General features: G+C 35.4%; 1 protein-coding gene across 2 annotated transcripts in view; it reads right to left on the reverse strand.

The window, feature by feature from the left end:
* Positions 1-19,249, reverse strand: part of LOC149802600 (uncharacterized) — a 71,390-nt gene that overhangs the window by 19,037 nt on the left and 33,104 nt on the right. For both annotated transcript variants that reach the window (XM_089951878.1, XM_089951879.1), the window contains exons 5-7: positions 10,823-10,891; positions 6,963-7,092; positions 710-831 (exon numbers count right to left, since the gene is read on the reverse strand). In XM_089951878.1, coding sequence (XP_089808004.1) covers positions 710-831; positions 6,963-7,092; positions 10,823-10,891 — 321 coding nt within the window. The remainder of the gene's footprint in view (positions 1-709; positions 832-6,962; positions 7,093-10,822; positions 10,892-19,249) is intronic.

Below are 19,249 nucleotides of genomic sequence, written 5' to 3' on the forward strand. Positions count from 1 at the left end.
AAGTCTTGTCATGTTATGCCTGATCTTATTATGCCATATGTAAACAAAAAACACAGTAAAAAAAAAGCATAACATCAGGGTAGGCATAGCACTCTTAATCGGGAGATCCCGAGTTCAAGGCCTGAGAAGGATAATGTAGTATCAATGGACAAGGTGCTTAATCTCACTTCTTACAGATGACAAAGGAAACAGTATTTCCAGGGGGCGGGGTAGGGGATGAAAGAATGAGATGAAATGAGCTAGTGTTCCATGCATAATCACTGTAACCAATCAGTTCAACCATATAAGACACTTGTAGACATCTGAAATAATGTTACCTAAATACTTATTGGCTGCATAGCTTAGAGAATCTGACTGGTTACCTAGTTAACCCAATGTACCTGGTGATAAGTACTGCAACGGACTGTCATTACATACACATTCATATGTTGCATGCCCTGACAACCAGGTCAGGTTTTGGAGATAGTAAAATTCTGAGCTTAAGTTAAAACATAACAAGTGTTTGTCCACAGCCATGCATTTGTATGGAAGAAGACAAAGAATATATGTAATGGATTTTTGGTTCAAACCACAGAGTCACAGTTGGGGGCTAGCTGATGTGTAAACATTTTTAAAGAAATAAACACAAAAACAAAGGTGTGGTGATTTGCTAAGGTGAACCATGAAATCAGCTCTCGATTTAATTTGAGGATGAAAACCTTTTACTTACTTGGTGCTCCAGAAAGAGAAATTTTGCTCAAATGGATCTTGTGGTTCTGAATCTCCACCATATTGCGAGTCTCTAAGCACTTCATTGTATTCTCTATGTTCTCAAATTCCAGAACAGCAAACCTGTAAGAAGTTGTATTACATGAAGGTATAATGTAACCTGAATGAACAGTATGGACAGAGATCTGTGATGGCACTATGCACAAGAACATCTTTGTCTACACTGTTTTACTTGTAATGTCCAACTAACAGCATAAAGAGATTTGAGATGAAACTATGCACAAGCACATCTTTGTATATACTGTTCTACAAGATTATCCAACAAATAGTACAGACAGATCTCTGATGGCAGTATGCACAAACACATCTGTCATCACTGTTCTTCTTAGAATATCCACAAGCACATCAGGGTCTATACTGTTCTACAAGAATATAAACACACAGTATAATCAGATGTGTGACATCAGTATGCACAAACACATATCTACACTGTTCTACTTAGAATATCCACAAGCAGTATAGACACAGATCTGTGATTGCAGTATGCACAAGTACATCAGGGTCTATACTGTTTTACAAGAATATCCTACAAAACAGTATAATCAGATGTGTGATGTCAGTACAAAGAAGTTCATATGTCTACTGTTCTACTTAGAATAACCACCAGCAGCATAGACACAGATCTGTGACTGCAGTATGCAAACAAATTAGACCCTGATCTGATTGTACATTATTGCAATGGTGGGTCAATGTTGTCAGCAGTTAGGTACACATTATATACTAGTACAGTCTGTACATTATTGCAATGGTGGGTCTATGATGTCAGCAGTTAGGTACACATTATATACTAGTACAATCTGTACATTATTGCAATGGTGAGTCAATGTTGTCAGCAGTTAGGTACACATTATATACTAGTACAGTTTGTACATTATTGCAATGGTGGGTCAATGTTGTCAGCAGTTTGGTACACATATACTAGTACAGTTTGTACATTATTGCAATGGTGGGTCAATGTTGTCAGCAGTTCGGTACACATATATTAGTACAGTTTGTACATTATTGCAATGGTGGGTCAATGTTGTCAGCAGTTAGGTACACATATACTAGTACAGTTTGTACATTATTGCAATGGTGGGTCAATGTTGTCAGCAGTTAGGTACACATTATATACTAGTACAGTTTGTAACTTATTGCAATGGTGGGTCAATGATGTCAGCAGTTAGGTACACATTATATACTAGTACAGTCTGTACATTACTGCAATGGTGGGTCAATGTTGTCAGCAGTTAGGTACACATTATATACTAGTACAGTCTGTACATTACTGCAATGGTGGGTCAATGTTGTCAGCAGTTAGGTACACATTATATACTAGTACAGTCTGTACATTACTGCAATGGTGGGTCAATGTTGTCTGCAATTAGGTACACATTATCTACTAGTACAGCATGTTAATTTAAAATGACATCCATTGTACATAACATCTGAAGTGGAAAAAATGTAAGAAGTAAATAGAAGCAGCAGCAATAACAGTTGGACAAACAAGTTCCTCAAAGGAACTGACAATCTACTGGGTAAAAAGAATTTCCAGGAATTCAAGAATGGATTAATTGTTCCAAACCATCTCTGTGCATATAAAAAATTCACAAGTTACATTCAAGATTGATGCAGAAACAGTAAACATTCAACTAAAAGTTCATGAATCATGCTTAGACTGTAATTACCCAAGTATACTTTCACAAACTGCAGTTCCAAACCCTACTGAGCCTGATGGCTTCTTGCTATATCCCAACTTGATGTAATTCTTCAATTTTTTTATTCATTTTCACACAACAGTAATATCTTTAGCCATGAAACATACCCAAATCTACACATGCAACTGACATAATTGCTGCCCTCCACAAGAATCTAATTCCTTTTTATTCATCTTCATCATGTATCACTTGTTTAATGTCATTTTTGGAAAATTTTGTAACCATAACATTAATCATGCTGATGTTTTGCATGAAAAAAATATGTGCAGTTAAAAGCATCTGATGTAATCTTGTAAAGTTAGTCTGGTTCCCTGACAAATTCCACTAAATCTAATAAGAAACCTGGACCCATATTAAACAAGGACAGACAAGTATCTTGATTTTACTGCAACAATCATAATTCCGTAATTTTTGCATTTATTCTACAAGTCTGTATTTTAAGTCATTTTCTAAGACTTTTGGCAGGTCTGAATTTTCAAGATGCCTGCTGTCGTGGCCATACTTAATGTCCAATCAAATTTCATTTTGCACTGAGTGAACAATGGGATGAATGCATGTTTCATTACAATTCTCCATGGAATTTAGATGGAGCAGCAATAACAAGCTGGTGCCGATAGATGGGCTTATGGGAACAAAGAAACATCCTGTAAGCTATTGTGATATATGACGAGTTGAGCAAATAAAAAAAATTAAAAAAAATTGACCTTCATAAAAAAAGAAGCAGAATAAAACAGTACTTCTCTTGACACTAGTTGTCAACATTACAACTTTACCACTTCTAACAAATTGTAACATTTTAGTAAAAGTAACATTTAGGACCATTTTTATGTTTGAATCACATGGGATATAATTGCCAAGAGATATGTGTTAATCAATTCACAATTTTTTAAAGCTGATCTCTGAATTGAAGAACATGCATTATCCCAATAAATATCTTGCACATCAAAAACTTTTTTACATACTAAGACAAAACCCCAGCTTGAATTGTTGCATCTTTTCATTCTCATTCCTGTAATCCAGGCAAGTGCTAATCAGATCAAAAATGATACACAAACTGTTACATGTTAACTAACTACAAGAGGGGTACAATATTTGGGCCACAAACTTAGGTTTCTTTGTGTGTGTGTGTTTGTGTGTATTTGTGTGTGATTTGGATTTTTAATGCAGCTTTAACAATTTTTCAGTCATATCGCTATGATGTCTGCAGTGTGGCAGTTTATAGTGATGTCTAGCACTGGGGTATCATGCTACAGACATGTAAACATGTAGCCAGGCAGCTGTTAGTACCATTTTTGTAAGTCTTTGGTATGGCTCAGCCAGGGATAGAACCCATGACCTTCCACATCTGAGGCGGATGCTCTAACCACCAGGCCACCTGAGTGGTATATCCCTGCCTTGCAAAAGTACCATTTCAGCCAGTCACAGTGCTAATAATACAAATTGCCTCAAAAGCTAATTTCTACTGCAGAGAGGGCTTAGTGAAATGGTGTAATGTCACAAAAAAAAAAACAAAGTTCTCCTGTTGTGGTAGTTTGCATAAATGGCAAAAATGTGTTCTATTTAACTTTAGGTGCTTATATGAAATAAAAAAATTATGCCAAATTTTTGCTCTGCATTAGTGATAATTTCAGGAAGAATTGATAGGCATTAACAATAAATATATACAGATTTAAAAATGGTTTTTCTACACCATTTCTCATACTTCCTTAGTACAGACTTGTCATTTAAATCTTTTACTCCCAGTTTTACATCTATCCACAACACAAGGTACAACAATACAGGTGCATTTACTGCAAATTGTCTCCTTTTCACTACTTCTACCTTTGCATCTGGAAAACTATACCTCATATTCATACTTCATTTACCATATTTTAAAAACGAAAATCTTCCTTTCTGCAAAAAACAATCACCTTGGTGCAGTTTTTTTAAACCTTCATTGCCTCCGCTACACCTATCCAAATTATTCCAAGGGTTCCATATGTACAGCAAATCAAGTTCACTAAAAAGTTCTGGCAAAGAACAATAGCTGTCCTTATATGTTGTGTTCTTTTGTTATTTGAGTTACTTCACTCATCCTCGTTTAATTCTAGTCCATCACAAAAAATGTCAAGGTCTCTACCGGTTTTACCAGTGTTAATATGGTAGGCAATGCAATATCCACTGCTTGCCTTACATACCTAAAACAAATTTATGAAAACCTTGCTTGATTTGATAGGGTTATAAACCTCAAATTCAAACAACCTTTCCAAGGGCAGGTAATGCATTAATCAAAACTGAAGTTCACATCGGCTGAATAAACCTCAGTAAATGAATCCATTTTTTTTTTTTAAATCAATGGGTGGATCTTGTATACAGGGTCACCTTTTGCATTCTATTTGTCCACTAGGTGTAAACTGCATAGAATATTAAGAAAATTATCCCATCTCATTCTTTTGCCAAGGTATAGGATTAGTATCTCATCTTCAGCAGCCCAGCAGGAATTGGTCTCAGATTTATGCACCAAATCCATGGTTATAACCACTGCAACAAAAGTGTTTAAATTGGTCAGGTGTGTCTGGGTTCCATTTGCCATCTGGCTGTTATCCGTCTAGTCCTCCCCATTTACCCACTGGTCTGTATCATGGTTTGTTTGATCTATTATCAAATGCAATAAATCTTTATCCAAATTTAGCCTTAAACATTTCTAGGCTCTGTATTGTCAATGTCTACATACCACCAGAGATGTGTTTCACTGGCAGGTCATATTCTTTCATGCAGCCTGCATGTATATAAGATAGTGCTGTGTCCTACCAAGATCTATTGGATTTCATTAGTTGCCTCCCTTAATATGCAATGCCAACTAACCAAGTAGCGTGTAACAGCTGTACATTGTACATCGGCTGAAAATCGTGACGGCTATTGACTTCAAAAGAATATGCTGTACCTTTAACATTGAAAGTATGACTACATACCAGAGAAATGCCATTACAGCTGTATTCGAGGGAAAGGATGTATTTGTACAAACCCTAACCGGCAATGAAGCATTGCTTATCTATGGGTCCATTTCAGTTGTGAGCTCCCGTGTCTCAATCATGTAGGAACAGTATTAAAATTTGAACGACCTGATTTTGTTTGGATGCCTTGGATTGCTGCTGCATCCAATGAAATTCACAGACCTGAAGCAAGGAAATATCTGACCTGATCGGAACCTTGGCCAGCAAAGATGGATTAGTTCATGGCTATCATAATCCATCTCTCTCTGACACATGCTAAAAGCAACAAATGTTTGGTGCAAATCTGCTGAAGCTGCATATTTTCAAATTTTAATGTAACCAGCCTCTGCTACATTCAATATAAATCTATCACATTATGTTTGCCAGGTCCATTGATATCTGTATCAACCCAAGTACTGACATGTCAAATAATAATACAAAATACCTATCAGCATTAATCAGTGTTACATCATAGCTGAGATGTAAAAAAAACTTAACATAGCTCACATTACATATTCAAAGAATTTTATGCTGACACCCCATGAAAAACGCTGTCATATAATGAGTCCATACCAAGACTTTCATGTTTTGTTTTGACAAGCTGAATTTGTACATGATATACTATGGCATTTGGTGATGTGACAATGGCTCTGAACGTCTTACAATTTCCAGTGGGCCTATTAATTATGTGATTTTGCATGCCTCTGCAAGAGATTGTTAGAGATCGATAGTATCAACACATGGTGGCATTGTACCAACATACAGCGATATATTAGTACAGCAGTCGAGTCCTTTCTTAACTGTAAAAATTATTCCCACCAGTCTCCTGTAGAATCTACCAGGACCTCCAAATATTTGTTCTCATTTGCAAAGTATGATCTTCCAAAACAACATTTTCTAAACAGAGACTTATGTGCCAGACTCTGCTTGTTGTTAGTTTTGTGTTAATTTTAAAACTTGAGTTCCAGAACATCAAGCTTAAAATTCACAAGGCTGTATCCCACTGAAGACACTAAAGCGAAAAATCACAGGCAAAAAAACATTTACTTCCAACAGGCTACATTTTTTAAATAGGATTCTCCAAAGGGAATATTTTCTTAATGACATGACAAAGTATTTAGGCCTAGGAAAATCTAGAAACATAGAAGGCCATATAAATGCTGACCCAGAAAGGTAGGATACAAGATGCAAATGTAGCTATCTTTCCTTTAGGAGTTGGTTTCTATTTGTCTTGACAATCTTAAGTGAATAAATCATTTCCTCATCTCAACAGGTTCTACATATGTACATGTGAACTTGTGTATAGGGACAAGGATAAGAAGTAGGAGACTTGTCCACGTGAACAAGAAGATAACAGAATCATCTTCCTGAGCCTGTCGCTATTCACTGGAAGAAGTTATATAGATAATTAACATGTGATAAGCTGAGCAACACATGAATAAACTTTAATAAGCTTGAAAAGTTACCCTTGTCAAGCTTTTATGTAATACTAAACAAATGTAAGAAAGTATCACATAGAACTTACCCAATGCTAATTCCCTCTGAATTTTTGGGAATTATTACATTTGTACATCCAGGAAATTCTGCTTTCAACGTTTCTTCTTGGATATTTGGAGGAATGTTTTTAGCAAACAGTGACTTCTTCTTTGATTCCACTGTAAAAATATTGAATGCAAAGCATACAGTGTGACATTTTATGCATGGCTAATAAACCAGTGTTTTGACTGGTGCCAGCAACCACTGGTTACAGACAAACCAAGTTCAGCTCTGGTTCAATGGAACAGTTTGAAACTTCCGAAGTAGAATCGCCACAATGTGAATGAGATGATGTCAGTATGATTCCTCTCATCTAAATTGATAAATTAGAGAGAAATCTTTGTTTTTCATGTGGGATGAGCTACCCGTTCAGGGTAAAAGTTTGCCCACAGCCCAGTAGTGAACAGAATGCTGGATCTGGGCTACCATTATGTTTAATATAGGTAGCCGAGTTGGCTAATACAGGATATCATGCTTTGAATACATTTTTTTTTAAAAATAAACAATTTCACACAGAGAAATAATGGTAATGTCTAACAAGGAAGAAAATCAAATCTTAAAGCTAACAGCTTCATTTTATGTTCCCCAGCTGGACATCCAAATTTAAACAGGGTTACCCAGTTCTTTTACTGGTAACCTGCTGGGGGGTAGCAGCTAATGTTAAGACTGACTGGATTCTGCAATCATTATTTGGATGTACATTCAGACTGTTACCTGCTGCATTCTGTAATTCAAGTAATTTCAGACAGAGATTGCATGGTTGTGCATGGACATAAATCATCCCAAAAGAAAACACCTTTTATGTAGACCAAAGGTCATCATTTACTTTAATTTTCATATCTGATGAAAATGGAACAATCTGAAGCATGTACACTATGGGTGTTTCTTTCAAGGTGTCAATGACATGAACATGAACAAATACACATGTCTCATCATAGCTATATCAGAATGGATACCTTGCCATGGCAATCTCAACAGAGACTCTGGTTTGATAACTGAAACCACCATGATCTTCATTAAGTTAACAGATTAGAAATGGTGACTTCAACATTCTACAAGTGACAGTCCAAAAGCAAAAGTAGTACACTGTTCCAAATGTACATTCTGCCTCAATGCCAGTTACAAATTAGTATTCTGACAAGAGGAAAATGACAAAAAAATGTAAACTAGAAAATGGTATTCATTATCCAGAAGACAAGAAACCGTTTTTCTGCTATACTGTATCAGGGTCCTCCAATAGCAAAGCTCATCCATTCCCTGCCACAACTTAATTAGCCACAATTAAACCTTTATTTAACCATTCTAGTGACTAACACAAAACCAAACAATCAAAATGGAGAAATGCTGTTGGTGGCGTGAGGGAGCAGGGCAATTGTCTTGTCGAAAAATTCTTCTCCAATCTGATGGTGCTGCAGCGTGGGCTGGAGTACATTCGCACATTCTAACTGGAATAGTGTGACCCGTCAAAATTGACACAAGGTCAATGGAGGAAAAGTTATCCAAAGTGTTGCTAATTAAACAACACTGATGAAGGACTTCTATCCAGACTGCCTGGAACTGCAAAAGAGATTTGACAATACCTAGAAAGATCATGGTCTGCAGGGAATATCTCAATTTTAACAATCAAAATCATTCAGACTTTAAACTCCTTCTTCTTAGAAAGTTGATAATCGTTGTACATGAGAAAGGCAAAACTGGGTCTCCTGCCTCGCACCACAACATGCATGCATCAGACTGCTTTCAACACATACAGAATCCAAGGTTTCACAGGCATCACGCAAGCTGTTTGATGCCAGAAGATGTACTAGTTCTCTTTGGATAAACTGTGCTTATCTGAAACATTTTTTTTAAATCACTTTTACAACAAAATATGTAGATGTTCCTAAATGAAACGACTTATGGAATGTGCTCATAGAATAACATCATGACATGGAAGACAAAGACAAACCAAAACAAAGTCCGATCAATTAGTTGCAGAATTCTAAACCCATTACTTGTTCCTGATCTATGAAGAAAGGAATTAAAATGTTCTGGAACAATGTGTTATTATTTGTGCTTTTGGTCACGAGAACAGGATGTTCTAAAGCTTCTGCACTGAAAGCTTCTGTCGGATATCCCTCTGAAATTAACAACTCTTAATAATTATACATGATCAATTTCTTTTATAAAGTTTATGAATTTTTTTAAAATATCAATTATATGGACATTTTGTTACTCTCTTGTGATGAGCCAATTTTCCAGACAGCATCAAGTGTTTGCTTTCTTCAAAATTAATAAATAATTCAGTGCTGGTTCTAACTTTAAATTTGAATTTTTTTAAAAAGACATTCCAAAATTTTTCAATATATAATTAACGTCGGAAAATTAGTATGTGTTCTATGAAAGATTTAAAGGTATTCATACAAAGTTTAGGTAAAACAATGTATGCTGCTTTACATTTAAATAACATGCCTTTTTCAAAAATCTAATTTGCTCTTTCATGTTGTTGCACGTCGCTCCACCTACTCCACAGCCAATATATTTTCAGTGAGTTTTATTTCTGCTATATTCCTGAGCAGTCTCTTGTAAATACAAACTGTACATGAAAGTTTCATAAAACTACAAAAATAAACCAAATTTTTTTTATGAATACCATCAGATGGCATCCTTAATTGTATTTTCTGGCCTATAAGTCAATGCGGAGTATAAGTTGAATTCACCAATTTTTGTAAATTTTCCATCCATCATCAATATATAAGTCGAAAATATACGTTTACTTTGTACGTTTGTACCATTAGGTTGTCAAGTAGCGTTTGTTCCGTAGAATTTGTTCAGGTATGATCCCTTTAATTTTCGTAAATGATCAGAACCAAAAAATGATAATTATTTATTTCACATATAATTTTTGGCACACTGAAATTCAATTATTTTTTCGTGTATGAAAAATTAAATGAAATATGGTAGTTTAGTTTAAACCATATTTATTTTAGAAACTTTGTCAAATACAATTATAAACATGATTATGGGGATTCAGTAGAAAGCATAATCTATGGCATTTTTAAATAATCATAAAACGCTAGAGTTAATATGGATTACATCCCTTAGTAGGATCAATTAGATCAATGAAATAACTATACCAGTAATCGCTCACGTGTCCAGCAGTATACTGGAAAATCAAATATCAATGGACCAGTTGTTAAAATGTGGTCAGGAATAATGAGGTATAGTTAAAAAGAATGAATAAAACAAAATTACTACATATCTTTTTTTAGGAACAAACAATATGCTTTGAATTAGTACAGTACACTATAGAAAACAGACCATACATGTGCTATGCGGCCTGGTATTTTTTAAAACCAGGAATTGTTTTCTTTTATTTCATGTTTGAGAAATAAGAAAATACATGCAGAATGCAAACTAAATAATGACAAAACTTATAAATAAGTCATATTAGTTTAAAACAATTTATTTACATAGTAATTGAACAAGAATTTGTACTTCTATGTGACCTTGTGTTCAATTATGCCGATTAAGGAGTAACTGTAATAGCATACCAGGTACCATAATCCATACATAAATCGATGATATTTCAATGAAATAATCCAAATATAAGTCAATTTGGAGTACAAGAAGACCTGACTTTCAAGTAAAAAGGTATTGACTTATAGGCCGGAAAATACAGTAAGTTAAAACACTACTAATATGTTATAAAATAAAATTTGGGCTTGAAAGTAATCTGCCATATGGTAAATCAGGGCAAAAATGATGTAGTGTGATGATTTCATTTCTGAATGCATACATTGCTTCTCTAACGCATTAGGACAAAAATTGGACTTCAATACCATGCAAGTTTTTAAGTGAAATACAAACCATTAGCCCTCCTCATGTCTTGGATCTTCTTTCTTCTATCCTGCCTTAGTTTGATTCTGGCTGTACATTCTGTAAAATAAAAAAGCAAAATTGGACCTAAGATTGCTTACCTACCTGACAGTTGCCAAACAGCCAAATGCAAGAGCAGTTGGGAAAACAATTGGACAAGGATTATTTTTCTACAGATTTCTTCCAATGCTGTTAATTACATGTTATGAAAAGCAAAGTCTTCTCAATAATTTGCATCTTCATCAATTTATGATGATACCTCAGCATTAATTGTCCAATACTGAAAGGCCTTCATGTGTGGATGCTTTCTGCCAATGCTCGTAAAATTCTGTTCCAGTTTTCATACCTTGTTTAAAGCTTTTCTATTTTCAATAACAGATACCAGATGAAACCCCTTTTTGCCTGGATGCTTTCTGTTGTTGTTAGTTTAATGCCCTTTTCAGCACAATATGCTATACATGGCAGCTAGAATAGCTGGTAAAGGAAGTACTCAGAATAAACCTTGGAAAAACCACTAAACCAAGGAAACCAATGGCATGACTTCTCACATGCCCATGTTGGCCAGAATACTATCTGTTATTGCGACGGCAATGAAACTGAATGGGTCATCAAAAGACAGAAACCAGCAAAACTCAACTATAGTCTGACTATACATTCCCGCTTGTTTGTATCCCGCTACCCATTTCAACAACGAAAACGTTTACTGTGATAAAAAGTGCACAGAACTAAGTCAACTGAATCACTGAATTATAATTAATAACCTGGCTGTGGCCATAATGGCACTAATACTGGCCCTGAACCTTTCATGCTTAATATACTTTCCATACTAACATGGCGCCATGTTGCATTCACTATGGGCCACTTTATTTCCATCAGACAACATAATAATGTAGTTCATCCTATTCAGTAATTGCTGGATAATTCCGTAAATTACCAGTTTGGAATTATACCCCTTTGCACACATGAACACAGAAATTAATCCGCTTGTTAAATCATACATGCCAACCCCTGATGAGGAAAAAGTGTAATCCAAGTGGACAAAAAGAGGAATCCAAGCAGAAAAAGAGGAATCCACATATAACATGCTAAAAATTTAATAAACAATGATTTATTTGCCCCTCTCGTCTTTTAACATCCTTTACTGCTTCAAGTTTTCATATGTAGCTCTTTTAGCTTTCGAAAGCAACATATTTTCATGTTGCATTTTTAACTTTGTACCAGCTGAGACCACGAATGTTTTGCACACCATCTCCATAGGGGAATTTCTGGAGCATGTAATCACAGGCTGCAGCATAATAATCTCTAACATTATCATAAAACACCTTCACAGCTAGAGTAGAATTATGTTCTATGAATTCTCTTGCTTCTGCACCAATAGCAAGATCTTCATTATCTTTCTATTAAGAACTCAGTAAAGAACATCTGCATTTATAACAATCACGTCCACACTTTAGTTCTGCTGTAGATAAGAAGTTACCTTAGTATTGGAGTTCGTAAGACGAGCTAATTCGATGCGTTTCTTTGTTTTCAAGTGTTTCTCCACATAAAATTTACCACCATGCCCAATATTAAAATCATTTCCGCACAGACTGCAATGAGCATCATGCTGCCCTAGAATACAGGGACTCGTATCGTTGCTTAAAACTGATGACACCTGTCATACATGTACGATATAGTACATGTATGACAGGTCAATTTTAAGTAATGATACGAGCCCCTGTGCCTGAGAATGGAACGCTGTATTATGCCATTCATGTATTCATCTTTGAAGGATTTGTTTTTTTGTGTCTTTTTCTGATCCACTGTGAAATTCTTTGAACAAATATGTGCTCTAACACAAACATCGACTAGAATACACCTGAAGACTTTTAGTGCCAAATAGTAAAATTATTTCCACACAGCCTGCAATAGAAATCACGTGATGCTGCCCTCGTGTCCTCATCTTTGGAGGATTGTTATTTTATGTTGCGTTTATTTTTGGCCTGTTTCTAATTTTTGCTCTCATACACGCATCGACTAAAATTATACTTTAGCGCCAAATACCTATAGACTGGTTCTGTACTAAATATATATTAGGAAAAAGAATCTGCGAGTAAAGATTAAAACCAGTCTGTTCTCTCCTCACTAAGCCATACAGCTGCTATAAATAGAATACGAGGTTGAAAGTTTCTGGGTGATAGGATAGTTTCTATAAATAGAACATAATACCGATAGGAAAGTGCACGGACAAGCATACTCTTATATTGTAGTTAAGTAGAAGCCGTCTTTTCTAAAATACGGTCTGTGGATTAATGGAATGTTAATAAAAACGAGAAAACAAACAATTGAGTTTTTTTGGAAGGTGGATATACCGAAAAAGCATAATCCATATATGTTTACGCGTAAGGCGTAATTTAGTGAAAAAAACGTAATGATTATGCCAAAAGCGTAATGGTTGGCATGTATGTTAAATCCATGTGAAAGTCAAATTTGTTGTCATTCAGTTTATTTGCTTGATTCGACATTGTAAATATCAGGAGCAGATGACACACCCCTTTGCTGAAAATGAACTTGTTCAGGAACTACAAATGGATCTCGAGCATGTCCGTCTATTATACCAAAAACTTCCATTAAGCATGAAACGCACAAATAATGACACTCTTTGGGCCACTCTACTCAGTCAGGTTAGAAATTATAATTCAATTAATGCATTGGCTAAGTTCCTTGCACTTTTTATCACATTAAAGGTTTCCATTATTGAAATCAGTAGGGGGTACAAACATACGTGTTGGTTTAGTCAGACTATACATCCAAATCTAACAACCTTGGGCAATTTTATTTGTGATTATGGAAAGAAATAAAAACTTTTGGGTTTATGAATATTCCTTTTTATTCTTGTGTTGATTATTAACACTTTCCAGAGGCTTATTTTCCATTTCATCTTAAACATGCATCACTTTCGGGATGCCATTAAAAAAAAATTCTATAATCAACAGTTTGATCATGCAGACACTTTGCATGAACAAACAGGTGCAGTTTAAAGTATATGGGATGCTGCTGTAAAGTTAGTCTGGTTCCCTAACTATTTTCATTAATTCTAATACGAAACCCAGATCCAAATAAAACACAGAATAATCAATTATCCGGATTTGTTGGCAATGATCATTTTTCATAATTTTGCTTGTATGCCACAAATCCATATTTTAAGGGTAATTTGTGTAAAAGACTTACGGCAAAATCGTAAGAGTTGGCAGTTCTGGGTATTCCATGAACTTGCATTGGATCACCTCTGCATTATATGCCATCTTGACATATCATTCCCTCACCCTACACCTTTATTGGCTATTAAGAGAAACCTCTGTATGATAAATAGAACCAAACTAATGCATGACATCCAAGCAAACCTAACAACTTGCTTACCTCCTACAGTAGAACAACTCGATAATCGCTTAGAGATTCTAAAGATTAGGCGCTATACAAAATCCTCATTATTATTATTATTATTATTATAGCCCAGCATGGCTGAGCAGAAAATTGCAGATTCTTTTCAACACAATATCCTTAAGTAAATGTGTAAAGTAAATGCCAGATTAAGAACATGCAGGATGAAGTGAGTTTCTTGCCCAGTGAAGATAATAGTTATAAAATAATGTGACATGCACCACCGAGTTTGTTGCAGAATTTCAGATAGCATAATGGTTATTTCAGTACATAATGTTTTAATACAGCACAAAGATAGGAGTTATGTAATATTTGGTAACATTAGGAGATGTCTTTGTGTGCTTTTACATCAGATATCAGTATCTGAATTTTAGGAAGCTAACTCGCATGATGCACAGCGCCTCTGGATCACATACAATCTGGAACAGAGATAACCATGAAACAGTACTTGTGAACTGGAAAATTCTACAAAACAAACAAATCACAGTTTCTGAACTTGTTGAAGCCAATTAAACTAGGTATGCATATGCCCATCAGATGGTGGGCTGAAAGTTGGTTCTTGTCACATACCTCTATTAATACACAGATGATGCTAGATACAGATTATTCTAAAAAAACAATTGATAGATATGTGCAATGGAGGGGGGGAGGGTCCAGCAGTGTCTCCACAGTGCTTAGAAAACCCTTTAAACAAATTTTTCTTAAAAGCCAACAAATGTTATTTGACAATTTAATGAAGTACCATGGTATAATGGCATTTTAGAATGTTGCTAATCATGCGAATGAGCCATCAAATATGGCCACCATTTTAAAAATGGAACAAAGTGTAAAACTGCTTAGTAGAATTCTTACCATATTAGCTAGAAAAGCTTTCTAGTATTATGAGTTTTCAAATTGATACAAATTGTACTAATTTGCCATCCAATATGGCCATCAGGACTCAAAATAAAATATCCATTAAATTACATTAAAAAACACTGCAGAACTAAATCTGACAGAACAATACCGCTTAAAGGGCTTTTAGTTTTGTATGAATGATGCCCAAACAACCAACCATTGTGTCTGTTGCTACAGAAAATAAACCTTAGATCTTTTTAAAATAAATTATTTATATAATTTTAAGAAATTAGATAAAAAAACATCTTTGTTTGAAGGCTTTAAGATTTGTAAAAGTGATGTCTAAGAGACAACAAATGATTAGCTTGAACCAATGCAAAAACTTGAGGGCAGGTGGGTTAATTAACATTTTGACCAATAATATGCTGAGACACTGTTAACATAGCTGCCAAACCTCACAATTTTGGCGTGAATTTCACAACTTTCTACAGTAATTCACGGATTCAGGCCACATGCAAAAAAAATTCACAAATTCCCCAATTCTCAATTATTTTAAATTTTCCTGTTAAGTGCTAGTTGTGATATTGGCAGTTGCTGAAACATTCCGGTACTGCTAGTCACAATATTAGTAGAACTATAGCTGATTGCAAGAGTTGTCATGGTAGCAAGCATTTTAACGTATTTTAATCAATATATATAAGAGTAGTTTTACAAATCAGGGCTGAGCAAATCCCATAGCCCATAGCCCGACTAGTCATTTTTGAAGTCGAACAAGTAAAATTTTCCAAGTCGCTAGTCCGGGACAAGTGCTTTTAAAAAAAGTCGGGCTAGTCCTTATTTTCGTGCTTTAATCACTATATCTGCCTTTATTTGGCCAATCATACACTCTGGGCGTACTGAATACTTGATTCTACCCCTCTTCGCGTATACATTTACATCTTGTTACCGCTTGACCGCATATTGGGCTAAGCAACCAAATTATTGGCAAATCAAAACACATCAAACAAAAGAAAGCCAGTATGATCAATTAGCAGTGTTGTAAGCGGTTTTGATGCAATGAGTTTACTCAATCTAGATCATAACGAGCAGCTCACTATGATTTTAATCCAGTGAGTCAGTGTAATTAAATTAATGAAAGGTACTTTACCGACATCAGTGTTGGTTTCCTTTATGAACTGATTAAATGACAGTAATGATTCTTTAATTTATAATTGATTATACAGATGATTAACATCCACGTGCGATATTGTGTTTGAAGTGAAACAATTACGCTAATTAATGAGCTGTTTCAGTTCGTATTTAAAAGAGAAAATTGATGTTATGATCACTTTAGAAGTAGTTGTCAAGCAAGCTGATAGTTACTCTGTGGATAAAATGAGTTTGCTAAATTATTTTTGCAGGGAAGGGGGCCATCCATAAATGACATCACGCGATTTTTTACCCCTACCCCCCCTCGTCACACATTTTTAAAACAAATTCCTTCCCCTCATCACACATCATCACAAATGTGTGACCCCCCCCCCCGGTGCGTGACGTCATTTATGGACGGTCCCAAGGTAATAACGGCGATTTGGTGAAGGTAAATATGTTTGAAAATGGAGGGATAAAACTTAAGACGGATACTGAGTGTGCGGTAGCTATTTCTGAGTGTGAATGAGGATTTAGTTCAATGAACTTAATCAAGACTTCTTTAAGGAATTCCTTAAACCAAGAGAGTTTGCAAATGCTAATGAACATTTCTGCAAATGGACCAGAGCTTGATGACTTTAACCCAGACGCAGCTATCAACTGCTGGCTTAGTGCTGGTGCAAGTGGCAGAAATATACATGGACATATTTTCAAATCCATCAGCTAAAACATATATACATGAACCTGAAGAAGCAAAATGTATAACAACCAATGTTTTTGAAAAATTAAATTCTTTTAAGAAATAATTATGTTGTATATTATTTTTTTTTCTATGGATTAAGTACATACGTTTCATCAAATCTTGGCAAGTGATTACCATTTTGGGACCAGTGAAAAGTAAGGTGGGACTGGTTGTTGTTGTTGTTGTTGTTGTTGTTGTAGGGTTTAATGCCATTTTTCAGCACATGATAGGCAATACATGGCGGCCAGTATTAATGGTGGAGGAAGAACCCGGGAAAACCCCTGAAAGAACCACCGACCCACAAGAAGCTACTGGCAAGCTTTCTCACATACCCACATTGGCTGAATCTGAGACTCGAACCCATGCAGAGGTGAGATGGCAGTGATCCGTAACAGAGAGCGCTTTAGACCACTCGGGACTAGTGAAGAGTAAGGTGGGACTAGTGAAGAGAAAGGGGAGACTAGTGAATTTTCTGAAACCACTTGGCCTGGACTAGTGGTTAAAAAAAATATTTGCTCAGCCCTGCAATGCTTTTGAAAGAAACTTGGGCCTAACCGGAAGCTTTCTCTGTGCATGCGCCACCAAGACTGATTTGAATTACCGTTTGGCATCTCATCTTGAAAATGTCTTCACCACCAAGGAAAAAAGAAGTGCATTGCACAAAAAGTGAAGTTTATAGTTTGGAATATACCAAAAATTGGCCATGCATTCAGCCATACTTTTTGGACAGTGTGCCACAAATTTTAGCATTGGGCATGGTGGCAGAGACATTGTGAGGAGGCACATTGATAGCATAAAGCACATAGAAGTTGGGAAACTACATGATGACAGCATTTTTGAGTGCTGGAATTTTTCAGATTGAAAGATTAACATACATCGTAATTTGCGCGAGTTCATAGTTCTCTGCACATGCGCCGACACAACTAATTGTTCACCATTTGACGTTTCATGTTCTGGATTAATATAACTTTGTAATTGCAGTTAAAATGTTTTCAACTCCAAGGAAAAAAATTTGTATTCCACAAAAGGTAAAGTATAGACTGGAGTACACCAAAATTTAGGTGAGCTTGTTGAAAATAACCTGTCTTTCTTAGCTGGAGATCAGCAACAGTGACAGTGAAAGATTATTTCCTATTGTGAGGAAAAATAAGACAAACTTTAGTGCCTCCTCTTTTGATGAAAATGTGCAAAAAAATTTTGAAAACAAATTTACCATAGAGTGATTGAGGAAGTTCAAGACTGCCATACCATCATATCATGACAAATAGTGTGAAGTTTGTGTATATCTGTAAATTTTGCTGCAAATAAATCTGTACATGTAATCATTGTAAATAATATGTTTTAGTTTTATTTTGGTATTTTCATATAATGCAGTATTGACAATCAATGTGGATGGAGTTAAGTGTCGTGATATAATTTTTCACTAATTGTGTCCGAAATTCACTAATTTTTATCCCACTTTACACTAAATGCGAGTCTGGAGGGTTGGCAGCTCTGTGTTGCTATACACATTGCTTGCCATATGGAGTGTATTGGAGCACAGGTTTCATCAAGTTTGTAAAGAGAGTAAGAAAACATTGTAAAATCAAGTTTCCACAACAGACGGTTAAAAAGTAGGGTGGCCTAAAAGTTTATGGGCTATATTTTCAGTCATGCAGTAACAAGTTTAAAGGAAGCTTTACTATGGTTTACTCACTTGGTGTTATTTTAGCTCACCTATAAGCTTATGGTATGTCTCTGCATCCAATTTCTGTTAGCCACCAAACATCCTTAAAGAATTTATATTTGAAATGTCTTTATAAAAAAAAGAACCCAAAACACTGGACCATTTTTTAAACCAAAGCATAAAGGGTTTTTACATTTTTGTGAAAGATGCAGATCCACCATCAGATCATAATAATAAATAATATTAATGAGGACTTTATATACCGCCTAACACAAACACCATGAAATTAGAAAACATACAGCGCGGAAAAAATTTAAGGTAAGAAACATTATTAGGTCTTTAAGTTTGTTCTTGCAGTCAATATAGACAAGTTTAAAGATCACTTTTGAAAAAGATCACTGTGTCTTTGTGTCGAAGTTCAGTGGGCAATTCATTCCACATTGCTGGGCTCTGGTATGCAAAATAACGTTGTCCATATGACTTCGTTTTCATAGTGGGAATAATGAATATATGACTGATGGTGTGTACACATGGGTGAGGTCGGATGGGTATGTTGGATTGGAGTCTGTCAGTGAAACGCAGCACAGAGAACAAATTTTGTGTTTGATTCTGGATTGAATGGATA

This window comes from Sinohyriopsis cumingii, chromosome 3 (assembly GCF_028554795.1).
Source record: "Sinohyriopsis cumingii isolate HCF-2022 chromosome 3, ASM2855479v2, whole genome shotgun sequence".
Taxonomy (NCBI): domain Eukaryota; kingdom Metazoa; phylum Mollusca; class Bivalvia; order Unionida; family Unionidae; genus Sinohyriopsis; species Sinohyriopsis cumingii.